The 18872-nt window shown below is 37.2% G+C and overlaps 4 protein-coding genes across 10 annotated transcripts; 2 read left to right on the top strand and 2 right to left on the bottom strand.

Moving 5' to 3' along the window:
* Positions 1-1164: 1164 nt before the first annotated feature.
* Positions 1165-2142, bottom strand: LOC112285150 (uncharacterized). The gene is made up of 3 exons (XM_024525727.2): positions 2001-2142; positions 1648-1742; positions 1165-1499 (listed from the first exon to the last, which is right to left on the bottom strand). Exons 1-3 carry the CDS (start codon positions 2105-2107, stop codon positions 1309-1311), a joined length of 393 nt encoding a protein of 130 aa, XP_024381495.1. The 5' UTR covers positions 2108-2142; the 3' UTR covers positions 1165-1308.
* LOC141044379 (large ribosomal subunit protein eL22y-like) lies at positions 2021-3039 on the bottom strand. The gene is made up of 2 exons (XM_024525728.3): positions 2742-3039; positions 2021-2352 (listed from the first exon to the last, which is right to left on the bottom strand). Exons 1-2 carry the CDS (start codon positions 2984-2986, stop codon positions 2208-2210), a joined length of 390 nt encoding a protein of 129 aa, XP_024381496.1. The 5' UTR covers positions 2987-3039; the 3' UTR covers positions 2021-2207.
* A 2564-nt stretch (positions 3040-5603) lies between these two features.
* On the top strand, positions 5604-9719 carry LOC112284765 (G-patch domain-containing protein 1). 6 transcript variants are annotated; one of them, XM_024524946.3, is made up of 10 exons: positions 5604-5783; positions 5975-6046; positions 6141-6225; positions 6861-6970; positions 7156-7183; positions 7390-7521; positions 7672-7907; positions 8165-8476; positions 8886-8987; positions 9272-9719. In XM_024524946.3, exons 1-10 carry the CDS (start codon positions 5625-5627, stop codon positions 9353-9355), a joined length of 1320 nt encoding a protein of 439 aa, XP_024380714.1. In that variant the 5' UTR covers positions 5604-5624; the 3' UTR covers positions 9356-9719. The 6 variants fall into 6 exon arrangements, with proteins under 6 accessions (XP_024380714.1, XP_090108359.1, XP_024380717.1 ...); XM_090252233.1 differs by having other exon boundaries at positions 5610-5783; positions 6861-6958; positions 8165-8458; XM_024524949.2 differs by having other exon boundaries at positions 5610-5783; positions 8165-8458.
* A 3380-nt stretch (positions 9720-13099) lies between these two features.
* LOC112284766 (putative glucose-6-phosphate 1-epimerase) lies at positions 13100-16727 on the top strand. 2 transcript variants are annotated; one of them, XR_002970532.3, is made up of 11 exons: positions 13100-13347; positions 13914-14024; positions 14277-14390; positions 14609-14660; positions 14865-15002; positions 15239-15337; positions 15502-15602; positions 15752-15859; positions 16019-16100; positions 16214-16331; positions 16470-16727. XR_002970532.3 is itself a non-coding variant. In XM_024524952.2 (10 exons), exons 1-10 carry the CDS (start codon positions 13139-13141, stop codon positions 16274-16276), a joined length of 1077 nt encoding a protein of 358 aa, XP_024380720.1. In that variant the 5' UTR covers positions 13100-13138; the 3' UTR covers positions 16277-16406. The 2 variants fall into 2 exon arrangements, 1 of the variants encoding a protein (XP_024380720.1); XM_024524952.2 differs by lacking the exon at positions 16470-16727 and having other exon boundaries at positions 16214-16406.
* Positions 16728-18872: the final 2145 nt, after the last annotated feature.

The raw sequence follows: 18872 nt of genomic DNA, 5'->3' as shown, positions 1-18872 counted from the left end.
TAAAATTTTTGGATCAGAAATGAAAAGTTAGAACTAAGAAATATAGTCTCTTTAAGAAGATAGAATTCCTCACCACATGTCATGGTAAAAATAATCCATCTCAAAATAATTCATCTCAAATAGATGTAATTTTTTTCAATAAGCAAAGGAGCAAGTCTCATTTTTATTATTTATTTATAAATTCATATTTCTTAAAGTAAAACTTCAAATCCAAACTTTAAAATACAAGCATTATTTACTAATTTATTTAGGTCCAAACAACCCTCCAACATATACTTGCATGTTGCTTAATAATAGGTCGTAGTTTTTGAACCTAGTCATCATCCAATAGGTATTTTTCACTAATCTTACAGGCATTAGCATGTCCATGAGACCAAACAGATTCAATAACTAGTCTTATTAAATGGCCTTATATGCTATTCATCCATGTCAAATAAAATGATGCAATGCAAACATAGATTTTTGAAATGTTTCAATTATCAATAGAAATCACACAATTGAATAAGATGTTCTATTTTTTAATTGGTTTGAATAATTATAACTTGATCACATATGGTTCTAAGTTTACCTACTTTTTGACAAGTTTGATAATGTTACATATATTATTTGCAATGAATATTTGTGGAAGAGTTGAAGCATGACTTGAAGTATGAATTTAGATATATTGATTGATTAATTGATTATATATAAGAAAGATTGATAAATCAATCCAAATTTTTACTAAATCAACCCATCCTAGCTTAATTGTCATTGCATCCTTATAGCCCCCATCCATATTTCCAATTGTTCTCCATTTTCAACTGATATTAAGGATGAAGGTGGAAGGTTGGAAATAGGGATGACAATTGAGAATAAGGAAACAACTAAGAATGGAAATAGGGTTGAAAGGATACAATGATGATTTAAACATGAAGGTTGATTTAGTAAAAAATTAGGCCAAATTATCATTTTCCTCTATATATATATATATATATATATATATATATATATCTCAATCCTTAAATTGGTCTCAATATTTTTTTTTTTTCCCCTACACATTACCTATTTCAACAATAACCATTTAAATCAAAATCAAATTGAATGTTACATGAATATAAATTACAAAAAATAATAATGTGTACAATTCAGTATTGGTTTCAATACATATGTTGTTGGAAAGTCATGGAAAAGAAACAGGTAACAACCTCATATATTGTAATTTATTATTCAACAAAAGAGGGACCTACTTTCAATCAGTACTTGAAATTGAATGAAAATTACTACATACATATCAACTACTTCTGTTATTATTTTACGAAATTAGATACATCAAACTAACACTGCGCTTTGAGGATTCCTGTAGTATTGGACTTCGGATTGGCTCTTCGAAAGCATCACATTCATCCGACCTTGTGATGTTCGAGTGTTCATTGCCCGAGAATACTCAGAAGTATGTTGATTGGTATAGGCTTGTTTCAATGGAATATTGGTGAAGAGACGTACCCTCAAGTATCCCCACTCTGACCAATACCAGTATCCACTGGGGTTTTTAGAATGACAAGGCAGAATGTCAACATCGCTAAGTCATTCTGAGCACTAACCGTGCCCAACACTCCCAAATATTCTGGTCCTTACATATTACAATAAAGTTTCGGTTATGGTACCTACCCTGTAGTTTGCTATTACCAATTGTCTTCTTCAAAGGAGCCTCACTGTTAGAAAGAGTGAGCCTTGAGGGTGAAGGTCGAGGTAACGATTCCCAACTGTTACACCCAGACAGCACCGTCATCACGTTTGCCTATCAGTCCACATGGTTCAGGCTGTACAACACATTCGAAAAGTTGTGTGGACATTGATTAATATATTGCAACTCAATCCACAATCATTAGTTACCATACCAGCATGGGGAGTTCTGTAAAACTATAATTCAACTTACATGTGACGGAATTGTTGGTAAGAACGTGTAAAATAGACTATATGGCATGGAAACCTATTGGAGTTCAATGAGCAAAGTCACTAACCAAGAACGGTTCGCGAAATATTCACTAATCAAACACGCAGGAGCCGCCATTTCACATTGATACTCAAAGGTTATGGACAACAAAACAAGAATAGACTCGGACTGCATGTAATCTCAATATGTGGGAACAATTTGTATACAATGGTCCCACTGAGCAATAAGAAAACTTGCTAGAGTCGCAGGGCTATATATTATAAAATCCCAAAACTCAGTCCTCCTCCTCGGCATCCTGGTCAGCGATGTTGAAGTACCGCAACTCGTACACATTCCTGTCCTTGTTGGACGCGATTACCCGGAGCCAATCTCTCACATTGTGCTTCTTCAAGTACTTCTTCGTTAAGTACTTCAAGTATCTGCAGTTAAACCTGGATCAGAATTGCATTATACCGCAATCACACTACACCAACTACGCCTAAATCACCTAATTGGAGGTCAAAATTCAGCACACCGAGTTCAACACACGAGCTGCAAGCTGCCGCTGGCCTCCGACACCTTCAAATTACTTCAAGCACAAAGAAACCCGCTCATATGCCATATGAACCACCAGAGTATCTCACGTTTGCAAACAAACCCTGATTTTAAACCTTACAATTCTCTCTAATCCTTACTTGCATCGAGTGATGATACGTCTGGGATTAACAGTCCAGAAGTCCTAATAAAGAATCCAGCGGTTCCTGACAGAGGAGAAAAACAGAATGAAGATCATAGGAGGAGAAGCCAAGGGTGAATGCAGAGATCCTACCGCTTGGAGAAAGAACTCTCAGAGATGACGCTGATCTTGTTCTTGTCGCGGGAGATGGAAATAGCATTGCCGAGCACTCCGGCCTTACCGTCCACCTTGATGCGGTCGTTGAGGAACTTCTCGAAGGAGGCGATGTCCATGATCTTGTCCTCGACGGGCTTGCCGCAGTCGATGGTGAAGGTCTGAGCCTTCTTCTTGCCCTTACCGGGGGCTGCGGGTCCCTTCTTCGCCATTAGGGCAGGCATGATGGTGGGCCGGAAATGTGCAAAGCTAAGCTTGAGAGCTTGAGCAGCGACGAGAACAAACGCAAAAGAAATAGAGCTTGTGCCCTCAGGTCCTTGTAAACCCTAGAACCCTCGACTCTCCCGATGGATGGATAGATGGATGGATGCAGGAACGAATAGATGGATGAATTGATGAAAATCCCCATTTGCAACAGCGCTGATGCACCGCGTTGGCAGCGTGAGTGGGTGTGATGTAGACAATACTTGCAATGATATTGCAACATAATTATCTATCTATGACAAAGATTCCTATTTACTATTAAAATTCTTTTCGGATTCAATAATCATCCAACTTGCTAAATGGGTCTCTTTTCTAGCATCCATAAATATATATATATATATATATATTTCGAAAATAATTGTGCATATTAAAAATACTAAATATTCTATAATTTAAACTTGTTTCAATATCTTTTATAATACCATACAAACTTAAAGTATAGCTGTTTTCACAAAAAGTAAAATATTTTATGTATTATTAAAAAAATAAAATGCACCATGCCTATGTAAAAAATTTTGCATATTAAAATCAAGAAGATAAAAACAAAATGAATTAGTGAAGAAACAGCCATGGTACACAATAAATATAATTGCCTTATTAAAACTAGCCAATTTGAATACTTTCTTTGTATACAATAAATACAACAAACTAAAATAGATGTCAAACATAATTTTTGTAATATTTTAGATTATTTATTTTGTTGATTTTTTTGTTCATGGCAAGAAAGAGTTATTATGAACCATATGTTGTATCATGTAGAAATAATTTGGAATTAGTCAAAATTTCTATATAATTCAATTGGGTTGAGTAGATGTAACTGATTATGTAGTTATACTCTCAAAATATAATTGTTATTTTTCAAAAATAAGAAATAATCAGTTGAAAAAAAATGAAGTTTCATTTTCATGTCTATTTATGATATTTTGTGTTATGTCAAAGCAGTTTATAATATATATATATATATATATATACATATATTAAAATATTTTTTTAACACCAATTTTGAAAAAAAAATTAATAATAATATGATTGACAAGAATATCTACAATAAAAATGTTCAATAATCTAATTGATGATAAAATGTTCAAGTCTGTTATTATCATCATATTATTGTTAACTATAATATATTAAAATAAGACTAAGGCAATTTTTAGTCTTTTCTTTTATTCTAGTCTTAAGGATACTTTATATCTAGAACCCACTTTGACAGGCTATGGTTCAAAAGGCTAATTAAGATTCTCTACTCAATAAAGAAAAGTCCTTCTCTAGACGTTTTGTCCTTTGAATACAATATAAATTGACAAGAGGCCATGAGATGAACCAATATTTTAATATTATTGTTAGTCATGGATTGACTCAAAAAATCATAAGTATAAAAAATAATATTTTTATTTTTATTTTTAATGGTTGTTTTAAGCATTTTCATATACAACTTGTTGGATTTTTTAAAAAAAAACCACCTCTTTTTAGATGAGCTGATCAAAAATTCCAAGAGACAATGCTATTTATACCATTTAAGGAAAAAGTGCGTTCCACCTAATTTTTTCATCTTGAGGCCTTTGGAATTTTTCTAAGGATGAAGCAAAGTATAAAAACTTTCTTAATTTCAACTTATGAAAACATATAAAATTTGTGGCTTCTCACATTGTTCCCTTAGTATAAAGTGCCTTTTAGTTCTAGACTAATTTATCTCCTTATATATAATAAAACTCATTAAAAAGTACAATTACTCTTTATCTTGTTAATTTAATTTAATATATTTGGATATAAGTTATTTGTTTTAATGAACTATTGTAGATTTATATCTTTGAAAATACATGTTTTAAAATTATACTAAAATTCATATTAATAATTTTATTAAAATTAAAATGATACAATGGCTTTAGCACGACTGCTTAAAACTACAATAAAATTATAATAAATATAAGAGTAGTAAAAATTATTCAAATAATATTTAATGTATTACACAAAGCACCCAAACTTGGATGATTATTAAATCTAGATTAATATTTTATAAAATTAAAAACTAAAAATAAATTTTAATTCTATAAATCATCATATTATAAAATTAACTTCATAAATGTATATTGTTTAAAAATAAATAATACACTGTAAATTTATTTCCTTTTTAGAATTTAAATTAATGTGTGCAAAAACTTAAGGTTGTTGTGGACTAAACGTTAGGTCTCTTTTGTGTATTGGAGACTACAAGTTGGAGGCTACAAGTTGCAAAATAAAATGCATTTTATGACAATGATAACTACTAGTATTATACAATAAAGTAATGTATTTATTAAAATGACTAAAATTAAAATTTCAGAGGATATATATATATATATATATATATATATATATTTCAGTATTTGTATTTAAAAATAAAGCAACATGAAGAGGACTTATCTATACACACAGATAAGATGCGAAGATGATATAATGAAACGTAGGAGAGTGCGTTTGATATGGTTGTTGGAATTAGCGTAGAAATGAATCCAACAGGGTGTATTTGCAAAATGGGTGGTATAAAGAGAGAAGAGAGTAGAGAGCAATGGAAGGGTGAGAGAGGTGGAGAAACGGGGTGTGCGTGTATGTTGTGGTTCCATGGTTGTAGGTTTGGTGTTGGCCCTGCATCCCCATCCCCATATCTATGCCCGTGCAGGAGCAGGTCGCACAAGACACACGGAGGGAGGGAGCATCGGGGGACTGCTTTGGTGGCTTCGGGCGATTGTTCGCGGCGCCTGCGAGGCGAGGCGAGGCAGGGTAGACATTTCGTCTGTTCTCTCTTGCAATCTCCCATCCTCTTCTCTGCATTCCACGCACTCTGTGTTGCCCCTGCAATCCACTCTTGGCTCGGCTGCGGCTGGGTGTGTTCGTCTGTTGACGTATTTTGCCCTATCCCATTGTCTACTGATTCTCACTCTCTGTCTGCACACTACCTACACATCATGGAGCCCCCTGCACCCCCTGCGTTGTACCAAGGCGTTCTCAAAGACTCCAAAGCCTTCCGCCTAATGACTCGCATGGTATTTTCTCAACCTTTCATTAATTCGATATCTGTCTGCTGTTTCCCATTGTGCATTTCATTCTGGCGCCAACATCCTGCGTCTTTTGTTGTAGGGGTGGGAGGAAGGGTCCGGCCTTGGAAAGGAAAGGCAAGGGATTACATCTCATATCCGTGTCAAAGTTAGAAAAGACAACTCAGGTACGGTATTGCGCTCCTCCGTGACCCTGCCTTAAACCCTAATTTTTTCTAGAAAAATACTGTCCTAAGCATTATTCCTGCAATTCTTCCAATTATAGATAGGGTAAGAGATTAAGTCATGACAATGTTTTCCAGGAATATGAATGGCAACTTCAAAGCTACTTAAACTGCTTTGTTGCCCAGCAAATATTAGAACTAGATCGATGAAATATGGGTTGTTTCTCTTGGATCATAGGCTTCAAGGCTACAGAAGTTAATCATCCGTCGCTAGATTGCCTGTCTACTTTGGTTTCAAGCTACGCCTTGATGTCTTGTGTGATACTAAAACCTGGATAATAGTCTCAGCCGTTTAGTTTATTTGCAAAGAGTCGGAATACTGCGTGTACTGTAGACACGAGTTGTGCCCCTAAGAAGCTTATTCGAAACACCTTGTTTCTGCAACGGTCCTTGCATTTCGTGCTGCTTTTCTGTTTTAGTCGAAGAACCGGCGATTTTAAGAAGCATTACAACATTGACCAGTGTACATCCAGACTGACGATTCAGTACGGAATCCCTATTCGTTAATGTAACTGGACCAGTTTAGCTAATCCCAGCTTTTATGAAACAGTACATTAACAAGAGGCTGTGGTATGAAGGTGTTGGTACGGATGACGCAAAGAAAGCAGCAGCCAACTGGACATTACATACAGTCAGAGTCATGAATTATGACAACATCCTCAAGAACCTGAAAGTGGTTAGATTTAATGTATTGATCTTTTGTTAGGATTTCTGGCATATAAAGTCGTTGTTGAGGGCAAGGAGTCAGTGAAGTCACTCACTTAGTTTATGATGAATTAAATATGAATGTTCCCCACAGAATACATGACTTTTCTTTTGGTCTATGATGAATTTACTGAACCTTGGTCTGCTGGTTGGTGTGGCACGACATAGCAAATGACTGAACCAGAAGTTAAGGAGGGTATGTCTCTGCATACCAACGAAACCGTGTAATTTATTTTTGCTCCCAAACTGTTCGTCTATCCGACTGACGTATGTACAACGCTGCTTTGTTAGAACTAGGATTGTACATGCGTGTTTTTAGTCCTCACAGCTCTATTTCAGAGTGCTGCTGTTTATGCATTTAGATAATGTCTGAGTGGTAAGTGCACGTGTTTTGTTCAACAGACAGTAGAGATGAAGCCAGCAGTGATGAAGACAGTAGTGATGATGATTCTGTTGATGATGTGCCCTCGGTCCAAGAGGAAAGAGAGATTGCTGCGGCAGCTCCTGCACAGGCCCCGACAGTAATTGTTGAAAGTGAGTTACTTTGTTTACCTGTCATTTCTCTATAAATTTCGTGTTTTGTTTGATAATGCTCTTTTGTCCTACTTCGTCCTTGTATCCTCTATTTGCATAAACTGCATCCTTGTAACTTCCAACTTGGGCGATTTCGTTTTGTTTTTGCAGTGGAAAGGACGGTCGTGGAGTCCAAGGAGGAACTTATGTTTGTTGAAATGGAGTGCGAGGAGTCTGTTTCTCTACAAGAACCAGCCGCAGATTGGTGGGGCACTAAATATGGTTTTGTGAGAGGGGGGGCGCTTGGTTCAAAAGTTAGGCAGACTGTCAATGGAGAAAGGCAATGTCAGAATGGTCGAACCGTATTCTCTGAACAAGACCAGGAAAATCTTTACAACCTTGTGAACGTGAGTGGCCTTTATCCTCTCTAACCCCTAATCTATAGGTGCTTATTTGAATTTTGAATGAGAAATGGCATTGCTTCCAGCTGGTCACAATATGAGCCGAGGGTCTGTCACGTCCGACCTTGTCCTGGATGGTCAATCGTAAGAACGAATACGGTGAATGGTTCTTCTCTAGGTAAATCCTAGACGTTTATTATTTTTTGATAGAAATTTTGGCATGCTAGTGCACATTAGATTAAATTTTATCTTGATAAATGCAGGAGAAGGCCACCTCAGGGAAAAAGGGCTTAGGACAAGATCAGAGGGCTTTGAAGATTGGGGGAGTCAAGATTTCAACACGTCCAGGACAGAAGAAAGTATTTGCTAATGCTGAAGCGAGTGATGAAGATGAAGTACAAGGATCAGTTATTAGTGACAGTCAAGAAAGTGAGCCGGTAATTGAGAAGAAACTTGCAAAGAGAAGGAAAAGAGATGAGACTTCCGGTTTCAAAGCTGTCCTCCAGGAGGGATCTAAAATCAAGTTGAAAGAATTGGTAGCACAGTTTCTCGCAGAGGTCAGAACTTTCTTATGTGTAAGCTCGTTGATGGAATTCTCTCTCCATCTCTCTCTCTCTCTTTCTCTTTCCCGCTCCCTCTCCCTCCCTCCCACCACCCCTGCCTCCCTTTCCCGATCGTTCGTTTTTGTTTTTTGTTTTTTGTTTTTTTTTGTTTTTGTTTTTGTTTTTGTTTTTTTTGTTTTTGTTTGTTTTTTTTTTGTTTTGTTTTGTTTTGTTTTGTTGTACCGAAGTCTCAGTAGTAACTGATGAGGTTGCTCCATAAAGTTTTTGTTTGGCTGGTGCTAATCATAAGTATTTTACAGTCTTGAATTTGGAATATTAACCTGCAAAATCTTAGCGTATCGATTGGTTGATATACTTGGGGTTATGATACTTTTTACTTCTTTTAATCGATCTATTTGTTCCTCATTTCCTCTACGAACAGGCTGCTGAGCAGAAGACGAGCTTAAAGAAACTGCAGAGGAGAGTTACGGCATCCACTGGTTTATTCTCAAGTAAAGACGATGCCGTTCGCTTTAGAGATAAGGTATTTAAAATTGTAGTTACATTTTTATGGTAGGTTTGAAGATGTGAAGTTGACACATGTTTGAATGCTCTTTTGTTTGTCTTGTTGAGTGTTGAGTGGTGTGTTTTGAGAACTCTTCAACCCATCTTCGTGTCCGAGCCATTTCAGTCTAGCTTATTTTTTTCGTGTATGATTGGTTGAAGCAATTCTAGTGCCTCAATTTTATTCAGTCTATATAATGTCCATGGCAGAGCATGTTGCCTTTATGCTGTTTGTTTTACTTTGTTTTATCGGGTCTGATGCAGATGCTGAAGAGTTCAAAATTCGTAGTGGAGGGCAATACGATTTCACTCAAGTCCAGACCACAGAGATATCTTCTTACTCGATAAGTTTTTTTTGCCTGTTCGAAATAGGTTAGCACCAGAACATTTCTTGAAGGTATTCTACTGGCCAGTTGCTGGAGCATGAGTGAAAGCTTTTCTTTGATGAAGCTCAACAGGTATTCAAGGACGATTTCTATGACCTGAAAAACCATATTTAGGACTGAAGGATACTCTTGCTTCTTGCGGCCATTGAATTAGTTGTCGGGAGTATAATTAGCACTTCGCCATTCAAATTGAGATGGCTACCATAAGCATTAATATACTAGCTATCATTAGGCTCACGAAGTGAAGTGATGTTTCCCTTGGTTGGACACTTCTGTGTATCACAAGAAAGTTGCTCACAAGACTAATACATCAATTATTCCATCAATTTGGCCTCATTTGTTGTCGGTTCAAACTAAGAATTGCTGCAGATTTTTATTGAGAAGGTTTGCCGCCATATCTTAGCATTAGTTTGGACTCTGGATGCGTTACAGCTAGCGAGTAGTTGGCATGATGGGATGTTGAGATATTAATTACACAACGGCAAGAGGGAAGCTCTTGATAACTCATAGATGGCTTGCACGCGATAAGGAAGGCAACTTTATCTGGTGTTCTTGAGATTGTTTGAAAAGTAAATACGCAGTAGTTGATTCGTGGGGTTGCCGCCCCGGCCTTAAATCCGGGGGTCAGTTCTCTTTGAACGCGGATCACAAAATGTGGAGTATAGGGTTTGATGTGCTGGCAACCTCCCTTATTTTGTCATCCCTTCAACTTGCTTATACTTACTGGCTCTGGCATTATCTTGGCCGGCTGGGACGGCACCACAGTTTTTCATTCGCTACAAGTGCTGCCATGTTCGGTGGAGCGGTTTCGAAGCCAGTCTCCAGTACAGTGGATCATCGGGATGCGTTGTGATGGGTCGTAACCTTGAGAGATGACTGGAGGTGAATGAATCCTGATTGCTGTTTGCATTTGCTTGAACATGAATTAGATCAGCTGAAGTATCTGGCTAGAATTTGTCGATTAGGACGGTTTGAATTGCAGATGATCCGGTTTGTTTTCAGAGTTTGTTAATGATCAGTGGCGAAGTTTTCTCGTGTTGCCCTGTGGAAAGAAACTTGAGATAAGGACGGTGGAGAAGTGTACAAGGGGCAATGCGCTGATTCTCTTTGTTCTATGAGTTTGTCAATTTATCAGATTAAACGAGCCACGTCTTGATGAGGTTCCAGTCGTATCTCATTGATTGGTGAAAGTTTCAAGAGCTCGGGTTCATTTTTAATACTCTTGTTATAGAGATTGTTTGATGCGACATGTTCACGCTAGTGGAACGTCGACAGCCCTTAGATGAATCACAAGGTCTTAATTCGCGGGGTTGCATATGGTTCTTCTGCTGGTCTGGTTTCCTCTTAGATTTGTGAAATCTGAACTGTTGTGCGTTTATGACTTTCCTTTGGGTAAACTGGCTTTACAGTATCTTGTTAGGGAGTATCGATTTCAATGCTCTCTGCGTTTGAGAATAGAGTTTGTTGCGCATATTTTCTTCGAGTCTCATCAGGTTGGAGGTGTCAGGGTGTTGTGAAGTTGCTCTTGCAATAGTCTACTCTTAATACTACCAAGAGCAATGCGGGCGCTGTCACAACCCTCCCTGCAAATGGCGTGGTCACCAACGCAACTGACTTGGTGAGTTGCGCATTCTGTGTTTCTCCAGCAACGCTTTTTGTTATTTGGTTGAATCCCTTGCAAATGAGTGAGCGTACTTCGGAGGAAGGCAATGTTGTTTGTATGCAGAGATTTTAACGTCTGTTTGTGCGATGCCAAGATTTCGAAGTAGTCAGTGGACTTCTGTTGGCAGACTGCTTAAGATGGCTTTGGGATTTTTGTGAATCGGTAACTTGCTAACTGTGACATGTTACCTGGGCGCGAGGTCCTAAATTTGAGCGTGACATCCTGCATAGACACTCAAGAAACTACCATATGTAAAGCCCATCACACTTTATAGGAATGTGGTTCTTGTATATATTTTGTCATAAGAAATGTCATCACGTTAGTGCATCTTTGAACTCAAAAAGATATGGTATTCTATGCAAACTGTGGTATATAAATTTTATCTGTTGCATGAGTGAATGACTTACTTCACTGATTATCAGGAGTTTGTAGTGTACAGGCTTAAAAGCCTGTGCCCATAGCACAAGAGGCGAAAGGAAAGCTGGAAAAGGTACTCACGCATGTGCGTTACGTTAACATGAATCTTCGCGTAAGAAGTGACCACTTGTATTAGGTTTATCCTGGTTTGGCAGGATTGGGCTGGTCTATGAATTTGCCTTCGGTTTTCGGTTAGAGGCACACATTGCGAAGGGCGACTGTAATATCATCCAATAACACATATGTTCGAAGTGTAGTGACTAATGATTTGCAATCCTACCATCTCAACAGATGGTCAACAATCGGATATCGAAATCAGATTTCTATCTGAAAGGTATTTGATGTGTCGGTTTACTTGCAAGGAGTTTGTGTACACCTCTCCGTATATTTGTTAACTCCGCACTTTGTAAAACCAGGAAGCTGTGTCTGTTGTAATTCACGTCGTCGTACAAGAACTTTACAACGTAATTCAGCTCGAGATGATCTAGAGGAATACTTGAATGGGTTAGCAAATGATATTTACGATTTGGAACTTAACGTGGTGTTGGGTTATCTTCCTTGGCACTCTTTTAGTAATGGAAGGCATTAATTGAACGGAATTGGACTTCAAATTGTTGTCTAGTTGAAATGTCAAGAGGCGAGTTATTGGCCATCCTGTCAATCGAAGGAAGTATTTGAACACGATTTTATCTCCATCGATATGTGTCTGGTGTTTTGAACCTTTTCATGGCGGCCGAATTGTCTCTTTTATTTAAAGTGGAGATTTTCGGAGGTCTGGTAGCAGTATGATTCTTCCACTGATCCATGTTACCGCCTTCTCGTCGCTGACATGGCATGCGAGGTTTTTCTCAAATTTGAAAATCAATCATGTCGTAGTTAATATTTTGTTTGAATCTAATTGCAGAGTTTATTAGCAGTCTTTACAGAAGAAAGTTCTGCGATCCAAGCAAAAAATAATTGATTATTGGCAGTCTGGTGCAAGTTGAAAATGAACGCCGTGTTGCATCTGCAGTGCATCCCTACTTCATGTTCGTATATTCTTCCGTCTAGTTTTCTATGAGGCCAAAGTGGGGTTCTATGCCATAGCAGTCACATAGGTTGAGTTTCATTTCATTGAAACCAACCACATTCCACGCAGTAGCCCTGTATGTGACGTGACGGTGGGATGGGTCTAAGGCAGCTAAACCTTGACCTGTATAAGTTCTTTGCAGTATCACGCCCTGTGTGTAAAATCTGTTTCTACAAGGTAGTACAAATACATTTCCACGAACTGAAATCTGTCCCTGCGATCTAATAATGTGCTTGTTCTGAAGCTACTCGGTAGTGTGTTTATCATGTGAAAGTGGATTCAAATGATGCTCATTTGGGACATTTTATTCCAAGTGTATATGTCTGTAGGGTAACAAATCAAATTAAACATTTGCTGAATTGCAACAAAACTAAATCCACAACAGTTCAATTGAAGTCTGCTTGATGCGAAAGGATCAACCAAGGGAAGGCCGGCGACTGGTTGGAAATGGATGGACCTGCTTGGAATGAGTTGATTATTGGATGCGCGGAATATCCTCAATACACATTGCCGAAGATATTCTTCTGTGCAGTTCAGCTGAGGGTAGAAGCTTGTGTTTTCGCGTTGCCTGTTGAGCTCTCGCTGCATTTACAACCATGGCGTTGCTCAAACTCTCCAGCGCAATCTGCTCCTCCGCGTTCGCTCTGGGCGTCGCGCCATCGCTCCCACACGCTGCCTCCACATCTTCTCGCTCCCTCTCATGGAAGCGCTCATCGCCCTTCCATGGTGCTCTTCCCTCGACGGTCTCCTCGCCTAGTGGATTGCCGTCCAGCGTTGTGGCTCCGCGCGCTTCTCAGGCCACTGGGTAAGAATGAGGGTTCAGCATTGGTAGAATTTGGAGGGATTTTTAAGGAATGAGAGAGTTTAGATGCTGGGGTCTGTCGTTGTGATGTGACAATACTGAATCTGGACGGTAGGTCAGATGGACATAGTCTTTGTGGTGGTTTCGCACTTCTGGATTGGACTGGACGATGGTGTCAATGTGGAAGGAATTGAGCACGAAATTTACGTCTCGTCTAGGCCACAGATGCGCACTTCGAAATCCTTTCCGGAATAACCAGAGTTACGATAGTGCTCTTTCATTTAGCTGTAGGTCTAAATCTGAAATTCTCAGGAGCCAAACTTTTGGAACTCTGATTCATATTGAGCAAAGTTTAGAGAGAGACGAAATCATCCTCAAGTTTGCAGCTCTGGGGGATACTTTGTCGTGTTTTGTGATAGGCAATTTGAGGATTAATGATTCACTCAGTGTTGATGTAATGCTATCAAACGACGAGATCCTTTAATCTCCATGACTCAACTTCAATGTGCGTACGATGAAGGTCACAGTACTACAATTCTAGTACTAACTCAATCGTTCCATGTAAGCAGTGTCTCAGCAGAAGCTGAGAATTTAAATGAAAAGTATGGAACCGAAGGAGTGAAGGTGCAAAGTGGGGAGGGTGGCCTTACCAAAGTTGTACTATCAGGTCGAGACGGCAGGTGCTTTTCTCCCAGTACTGTGGTATTATGTTCGTGCTCTCTTGTTGTCTTATTGGTGTGCTAACCACACAAGTTCTTAGTTTCTGCGATTATCTGTCACATAGCAGTATGATGTTGACAATAATGTAAGGACACTCCTTGAATTTGCCCCTATGGAATGGGTTGTGGTGTCGGTGGATATTCACTGGAATTTCTATGTCTACGAGATTTTTACTTAGTAATCTCGTGTTTTCTGTCATATTTGGTAAGTAGTGAGGCAGAGGTTTACTTGTACGGAGGATGCGTTACTTCGTGGAAGGCAGCTGGAGGCAAAGACCTGTTGTTCGTAAGGCCAGATGCTGTCTTTACCGGAAAGAAGCCAATTAGGTGATGCCCCACTCCTCATGCATGTATATTTCTTGTAATCATAGAGGTTGAGAAAAGCTGAAACTTTTTACTGAATTTGACCATATTTGTACAGGTTACTTTAAAGACTCAATACTTCTGTTGATCACAAACATCCTGCAAGTATCGCAACCTTTACTACAGTGTTCTTCTCTTTCCGCATGATGGATCTATGTACTGAGACTGTTTTGACGGTGCAGCGGGGGGCTTCCGCATTGCTTCCCTCAATTTGGTCCAGGAGTTATTCAGCAGGTAATTTCACAAGAATCCATGCAGGTGTAGTGATGAATTCTTAGAAATATCGCTGGGCATTTTTAAGGATCAACTGGAAGGTACAAATCATAGTGTTTACTCCTACTTCAAATCATGCAGCAATTAATGCTAAGTGATGAATTTGTTGAGGAATGCAGATATGAATGTCATATGTGTATGTATTTGACGGGCCTCTGATGGCAGCATGGATTTGCTCGGAACGTTACATGGGATATTGCAAGCACGCAAAACGATGGCGGATCTCCAACTCTTGTGCTAGGTTTGAAACCAAGCGACTACAGTCGCAGTATATGGAACTATGAATTCTCAGTCACTTTCAAGGTAGGCCTTCACTCTTAGAATATATTATAGCCTCAAAATTCTTCTGTACTTGTTGTCTGTGCTCGAGGTTACATGAATCTAGAGTCTGGCATTGGATTCAAGGTAATTTTACTTGCAGGGATCTTGGTTTTTACACTATTGAATTTTGTTTCGACGGGGATTCACTAAGAGAAAGTAGCTCATTGATCCTAAAAAGCCTGTTTTAACAGTAGAAGGTTCTGTGTCTTAATACATAGATTGTGCTGGGAGAGAAGAAACTCACGACGGAGATGGTTGTGGAAAACACCGACACAAAGTCCTTCTCTTTCACTACTGCACTTCACTCGTACTTCCGGGTGAGTGCGTCACATGACTGTACTACAGTCGGGTGCAATTTTGAACACAATTCGATTCTTCATAAATTCCTGACATATATTCTTTTTATTCGTCTTTTTCTTTTATTATTTTTTTCTACTGGATGAAGTCGTACCTTAAATATTTCTTGTAAACAATATTACAGGCTGACGTTTCGAAGACATCAGTGACGGGATTGAAAGGATGCAAGAGATTGGACAAGCCGTATGAGGATCCTGCGAATCCTGTTGAGGGTTCAGAAGATAGGTTAGTTGCCGATCTGAATATTGTTCTTCTACATAGGTGATGATTAGAACTGTAGCAGTATAACTAAAACTTTTGAGGAACAATTTGTATTGGATTTGCATGTATAGAAGAGTTTGGATATGGAAGTTGTAAATGTACCATACGTGCAGGAACGTGATTGAGTTTCCAGGATTTGTGGATACCATGTACATGAACACCCCAAATGTGTTGGTATTGGACAACGGACTTGGCGAGAAGCTTTCCATTAGAAACGAAGGGTTTGTTTCCTTCTCAAGTCCATTTGCATAAAGTTTTATGTACCTAAGTGCATGATGTAGCTACCTTCATTAAGCAGCTTCATTACGGAATCTTACGAAAAGTATCTTGATATCCTTTTATATGACCAATTTAACCTCAAAAATGGACTGGCTTTGCAGATGGACAGATGCAGTGCTTTGGAATCCCTATTTGACGATGGAGGCCTGCTACAAGGATTTCGTCTGTGTTGAAAATGCTCAAGTATGTATTTCTTCTTTCAAACTGATCCCACTCGTCGCCTTCGCTACGTGTTTACTTATTTTCTAGCCAAGTGGAATTAGTCCTTATGACAAACATTTCTATGCATATTTCAGCTTTCACCAGTGGAGCTCCAACCAGGACAGTCATGGACAGCCAAGCAGAGCCTCTCATTGTAAATTTTTCGACTTCATAGGTGGTTTTTTTATAATACAGAGATCGCAGGAATGCTAGGTATGGATTTGTAACACGAAGGCTGCCGAATGAAATACATGAAATCCTCACGATTACTTTTGATTTACAGCTCCATTCAAGTCTAAATGTCTGAATCTGATAGCCAACTCTCACTCCCTCGTAAATCTTGTATTTCAGAGGCTATATGGTGAACTAGATGAAATTCTAATGACACCAATAGCATCAATGACAATCAAGTAGCAAATGCTGTTGAAACGAAGACAAATCTTTCAGTAGGTGTGACGTTCTGCACCTTTCCAGTATTGAATGAGTTTGGACGCTAGTGTTTGGTGTGAAGTTCGGGGGTTAAGCCATCCAGCATGAATGTATTGTTCAACATTGTGAGCATAAGTTTGGTTTCTACAATCCTTTGGTGAATTCAAATTTGTAAAAACACTATCTTGTAAGATACCTTCTTAAATAGATTTGTTATAAATACAAGTATTTGTAAAATCATTTGTTGCCCCATTGTGGGTATTATTGCATGTATAAATGCCAAAAAAAAAAAAGTTATTGCAAAAACAAGCCTTAAATGTCAATCTTACTCTACGCTTATTATAAAATTATGTAAATATATACACATTTTTCATATAGAACAACTTAGGGGAAAAACCAATGGGACAAAGAAGAGGAGACAAAAACCATCTCTAATTGAGTGCATGTATCATTGTTTTCATCAAAAGTGAAGCAAAAGTTGAGTTTACATGGCCTTAATATTACTTGGTTAATGTTGATCATATCAAAAGATTTTTTACAAATCCATGATATTGGAAACAATGTAATCTTAAAGTACAATCCTATGCAATGGATACTCATAGATTTATAATGAATGTCTAAGTTTTTAATTTCTATAATTATTTTGGAGTAGTCGATTGGTTGATAATGTTTTAGATCAATCTAAGAAAGGCTTTGAAGTCGAAGTATTTAAAAGTAATGATGAACCAAAAATGCTTTGGGCTCAATACATGCTTCTATCCATTGGGAGTTCACAACAAGTATGTTTTGATGATCTATTGTACTACATAACCTGCAACTAATCAATCAAATGTTGTCTTGATTTGTTTTTTGAACCATTGCAAGAGATGTTGCATTGAAGGTATGATTTTTTAAGTATAATTTCAAATGAAAAACATGAGGATTTTCTTAACAAATATGTTGAATTGGTGGTATTTATATTAAGTTGTTAGTAGTTTGTTTTAGGATCCAAAAAGGTGAGGAGGATCAACACAAGCAAAAGCAAAGATTGAAAGGCCTTTAAAGTTGCAACATTGCCAAAATAATAAACTAGTGGGGTCCAACCAAGAACCAAAATATCGCAACTCTTACCAAACAAGTGAATGATGGAAGTAGACATTAGCAATTGAAGCATGAGGCTCATAAATGCTTACATGAAGTACAAGATTGGAAAGGAGATTGCTAGACTATGGATTTTGACACATAAGGACAACAATTGTGAGAGATTGGATTTGTACATTGGAGCTCAAGTATTGAAGAAGCCTACTTTGTCTCCCCTACTCCATATATTTATGCTCTTACTTTGTCTACTAGAAAAAGTTTGTATCCATGAATTGGTGACTAAAAAATGTGCATTGTGGTTCATTGTTAGTATTCCTATAAACATAGATTCTATATAGAATTTAAAGCATCTACTTTTTAATCTTTAAATTCTTTGAGCCATTCTCTATGATATTTTTACTTTTATAATTTTAAAATGAATAAAAAATAAATTGTGCATGCATTTTTTATTCTTAAAAATAGAATAGAATATTAAATGATAGATTAGAATTTATACTAAAAACCAAAATATGTTTTTTTGAGGATCTATTTTTATTTTTTATTTTTTATTTATTTTATAAAAGAAAATTTAAATTTTTTATAGAAAATATAATATTTTTTAATTTATTTATTTTTATGTAAGTTTATAATGTATTGTAATTATGTTGCATTAGATATATAACATATGAGTATTTTTCCAAATGCTTTCTTCTTCTTTTAAGTGTCATACATATCTTTTAGTTTTTGAAATTTGATGGATAGGCTTATGGTGCTTTAATTATAAGAGATGATTTTTGTCTTCTTTATGGATAGACTTATTTACTTCAATTGTCAATGGATTTGCTTTCACATCAATCTTACAATGAGAGTTGTTTAAACTGGGTGAAACACAACAAAAAAACTTGCATTGCTTGCAATAAGGACCTTTGATTCCATTCAAGAATAAGTTTTTCATATATAGTTCTATTTGTGCTTATAAGTTCAACTTATTTCTTATAGGCAACTTTTTATCAATGTTTTGACTAAACAAAAAAATATCAATAAATAAATAAATAAATAAATAGGTGATTATTATATTGAAATGTTTCAGCTTAAAAATTAATAAAAATTATAAAATATTTGAATTATAAAATTATATAAGAAAACTTGGATATAATACAAAAGAGACCAAGAAGCCTTTTGATTGGTTGTATAAAAGAAAACACAAAGAAATGTAAATGTGGTTTATTCCAAAGTTCTTTTAACTTAGTTGTTTAAGTAATAAAT

The sequence above is a fragment of the Physcomitrium patens genome, chromosome 7 (genome assembly GCF_059467195.1).
Source record: "Physcomitrium patens ecotype Gransden chromosome 7, ASM5946719v1, whole genome shotgun sequence".
Classification (NCBI taxonomy): domain Eukaryota; kingdom Viridiplantae; phylum Streptophyta; class Bryopsida; order Funariales; family Funariaceae; genus Physcomitrium; species Physcomitrium patens.
Note: the sequence above shows the minus strand (reverse complement) of the source record. Positions and strands in the feature narration are given on the sequence as shown.

What these genes read in the sequence shown, in the direction of transcription:
- LOC141044379 (XM_024525728.3), bottom strand. Translation starts at nt 2,986, where the DNA reads ATGCCTGCCCTAATGGCGAAGAAGGGACCCGCAGCCCCCGGTAAGGGC. An exon ending in GAGAGTTCTTTCTCCAAGCG is followed by an intron (nt 2,353 to 2,741) that starts GTAGGATCTCTG and finishes GTTTAACTGCAG; the next exon opens with ATACTTGAAGTACTTAACGA.
- LOC112284765 (XM_024524951.3), top strand. Translation starts at nt 5,612, where the DNA reads ATGTTGTGGTTCCATGGTTGTAGGTTTGGTGTTGGCCCTGCATCCCCA. An exon ending in TCCGCCTAATGACTCGCATG is followed by an intron (nt 6,047 to 6,140) that starts GTATTTTCTCAA and finishes CTTTTGTTGTAG; the next exon opens with GGGTGGGAGGAAGGGTCCGG. An exon ending in AGGTCAGAACTTTCTTATGT is followed by an intron (nt 8,477 to 8,885) that starts GTAAGCTCGTTG and finishes CTCTACGAACAG; the next exon opens with GCTGCTGAGCAGAAGACGAG.
- LOC112285150 (XM_024525727.2), bottom strand. Translation starts at nt 2,107, where the DNA reads ATGCAGTCCGAGTCTATTCTTGTTTTGTTGTCCATAACCTTTGAGTAT. An exon ending in TATTTCGCGAACCGTTCTTG is followed by an intron (nt 1,743 to 2,000) that starts GTTAGTGACTTT and finishes TGGGTGTAACAG; the next exon opens with TTGGGAATCGTTACCTCGAC. An exon ending in TGGTAATAGCAAACTACAGG is followed by an intron (nt 1,500 to 1,647) that starts GTAGGTACCATA and finishes GGTATTGGTCAG; the next exon opens with AGTGGGGATACTTGAGGGTA.
- LOC112284766 (XM_024524952.2), top strand. Translation starts at nt 13,139, where the DNA reads ATGGCGTTGCTCAAACTCTCCAGCGCAATCTGCTCCTCCGCGTTCGCT. An exon ending in GTCCAGGAGTTATTCAGCAG is followed by an intron (nt 14,661 to 14,864) that starts GTAATTTCACAA and finishes CTCTGATGGCAG; the next exon opens with CATGGATTTGCTCGGAACGT. An exon ending in GTTGAGGGTTCAGAAGATAG is followed by an intron (nt 15,603 to 15,751) that starts GTTAGTTGCCGA and finishes CCATACGTGCAG; the next exon opens with GAACGTGATTGAGTTTCCAG.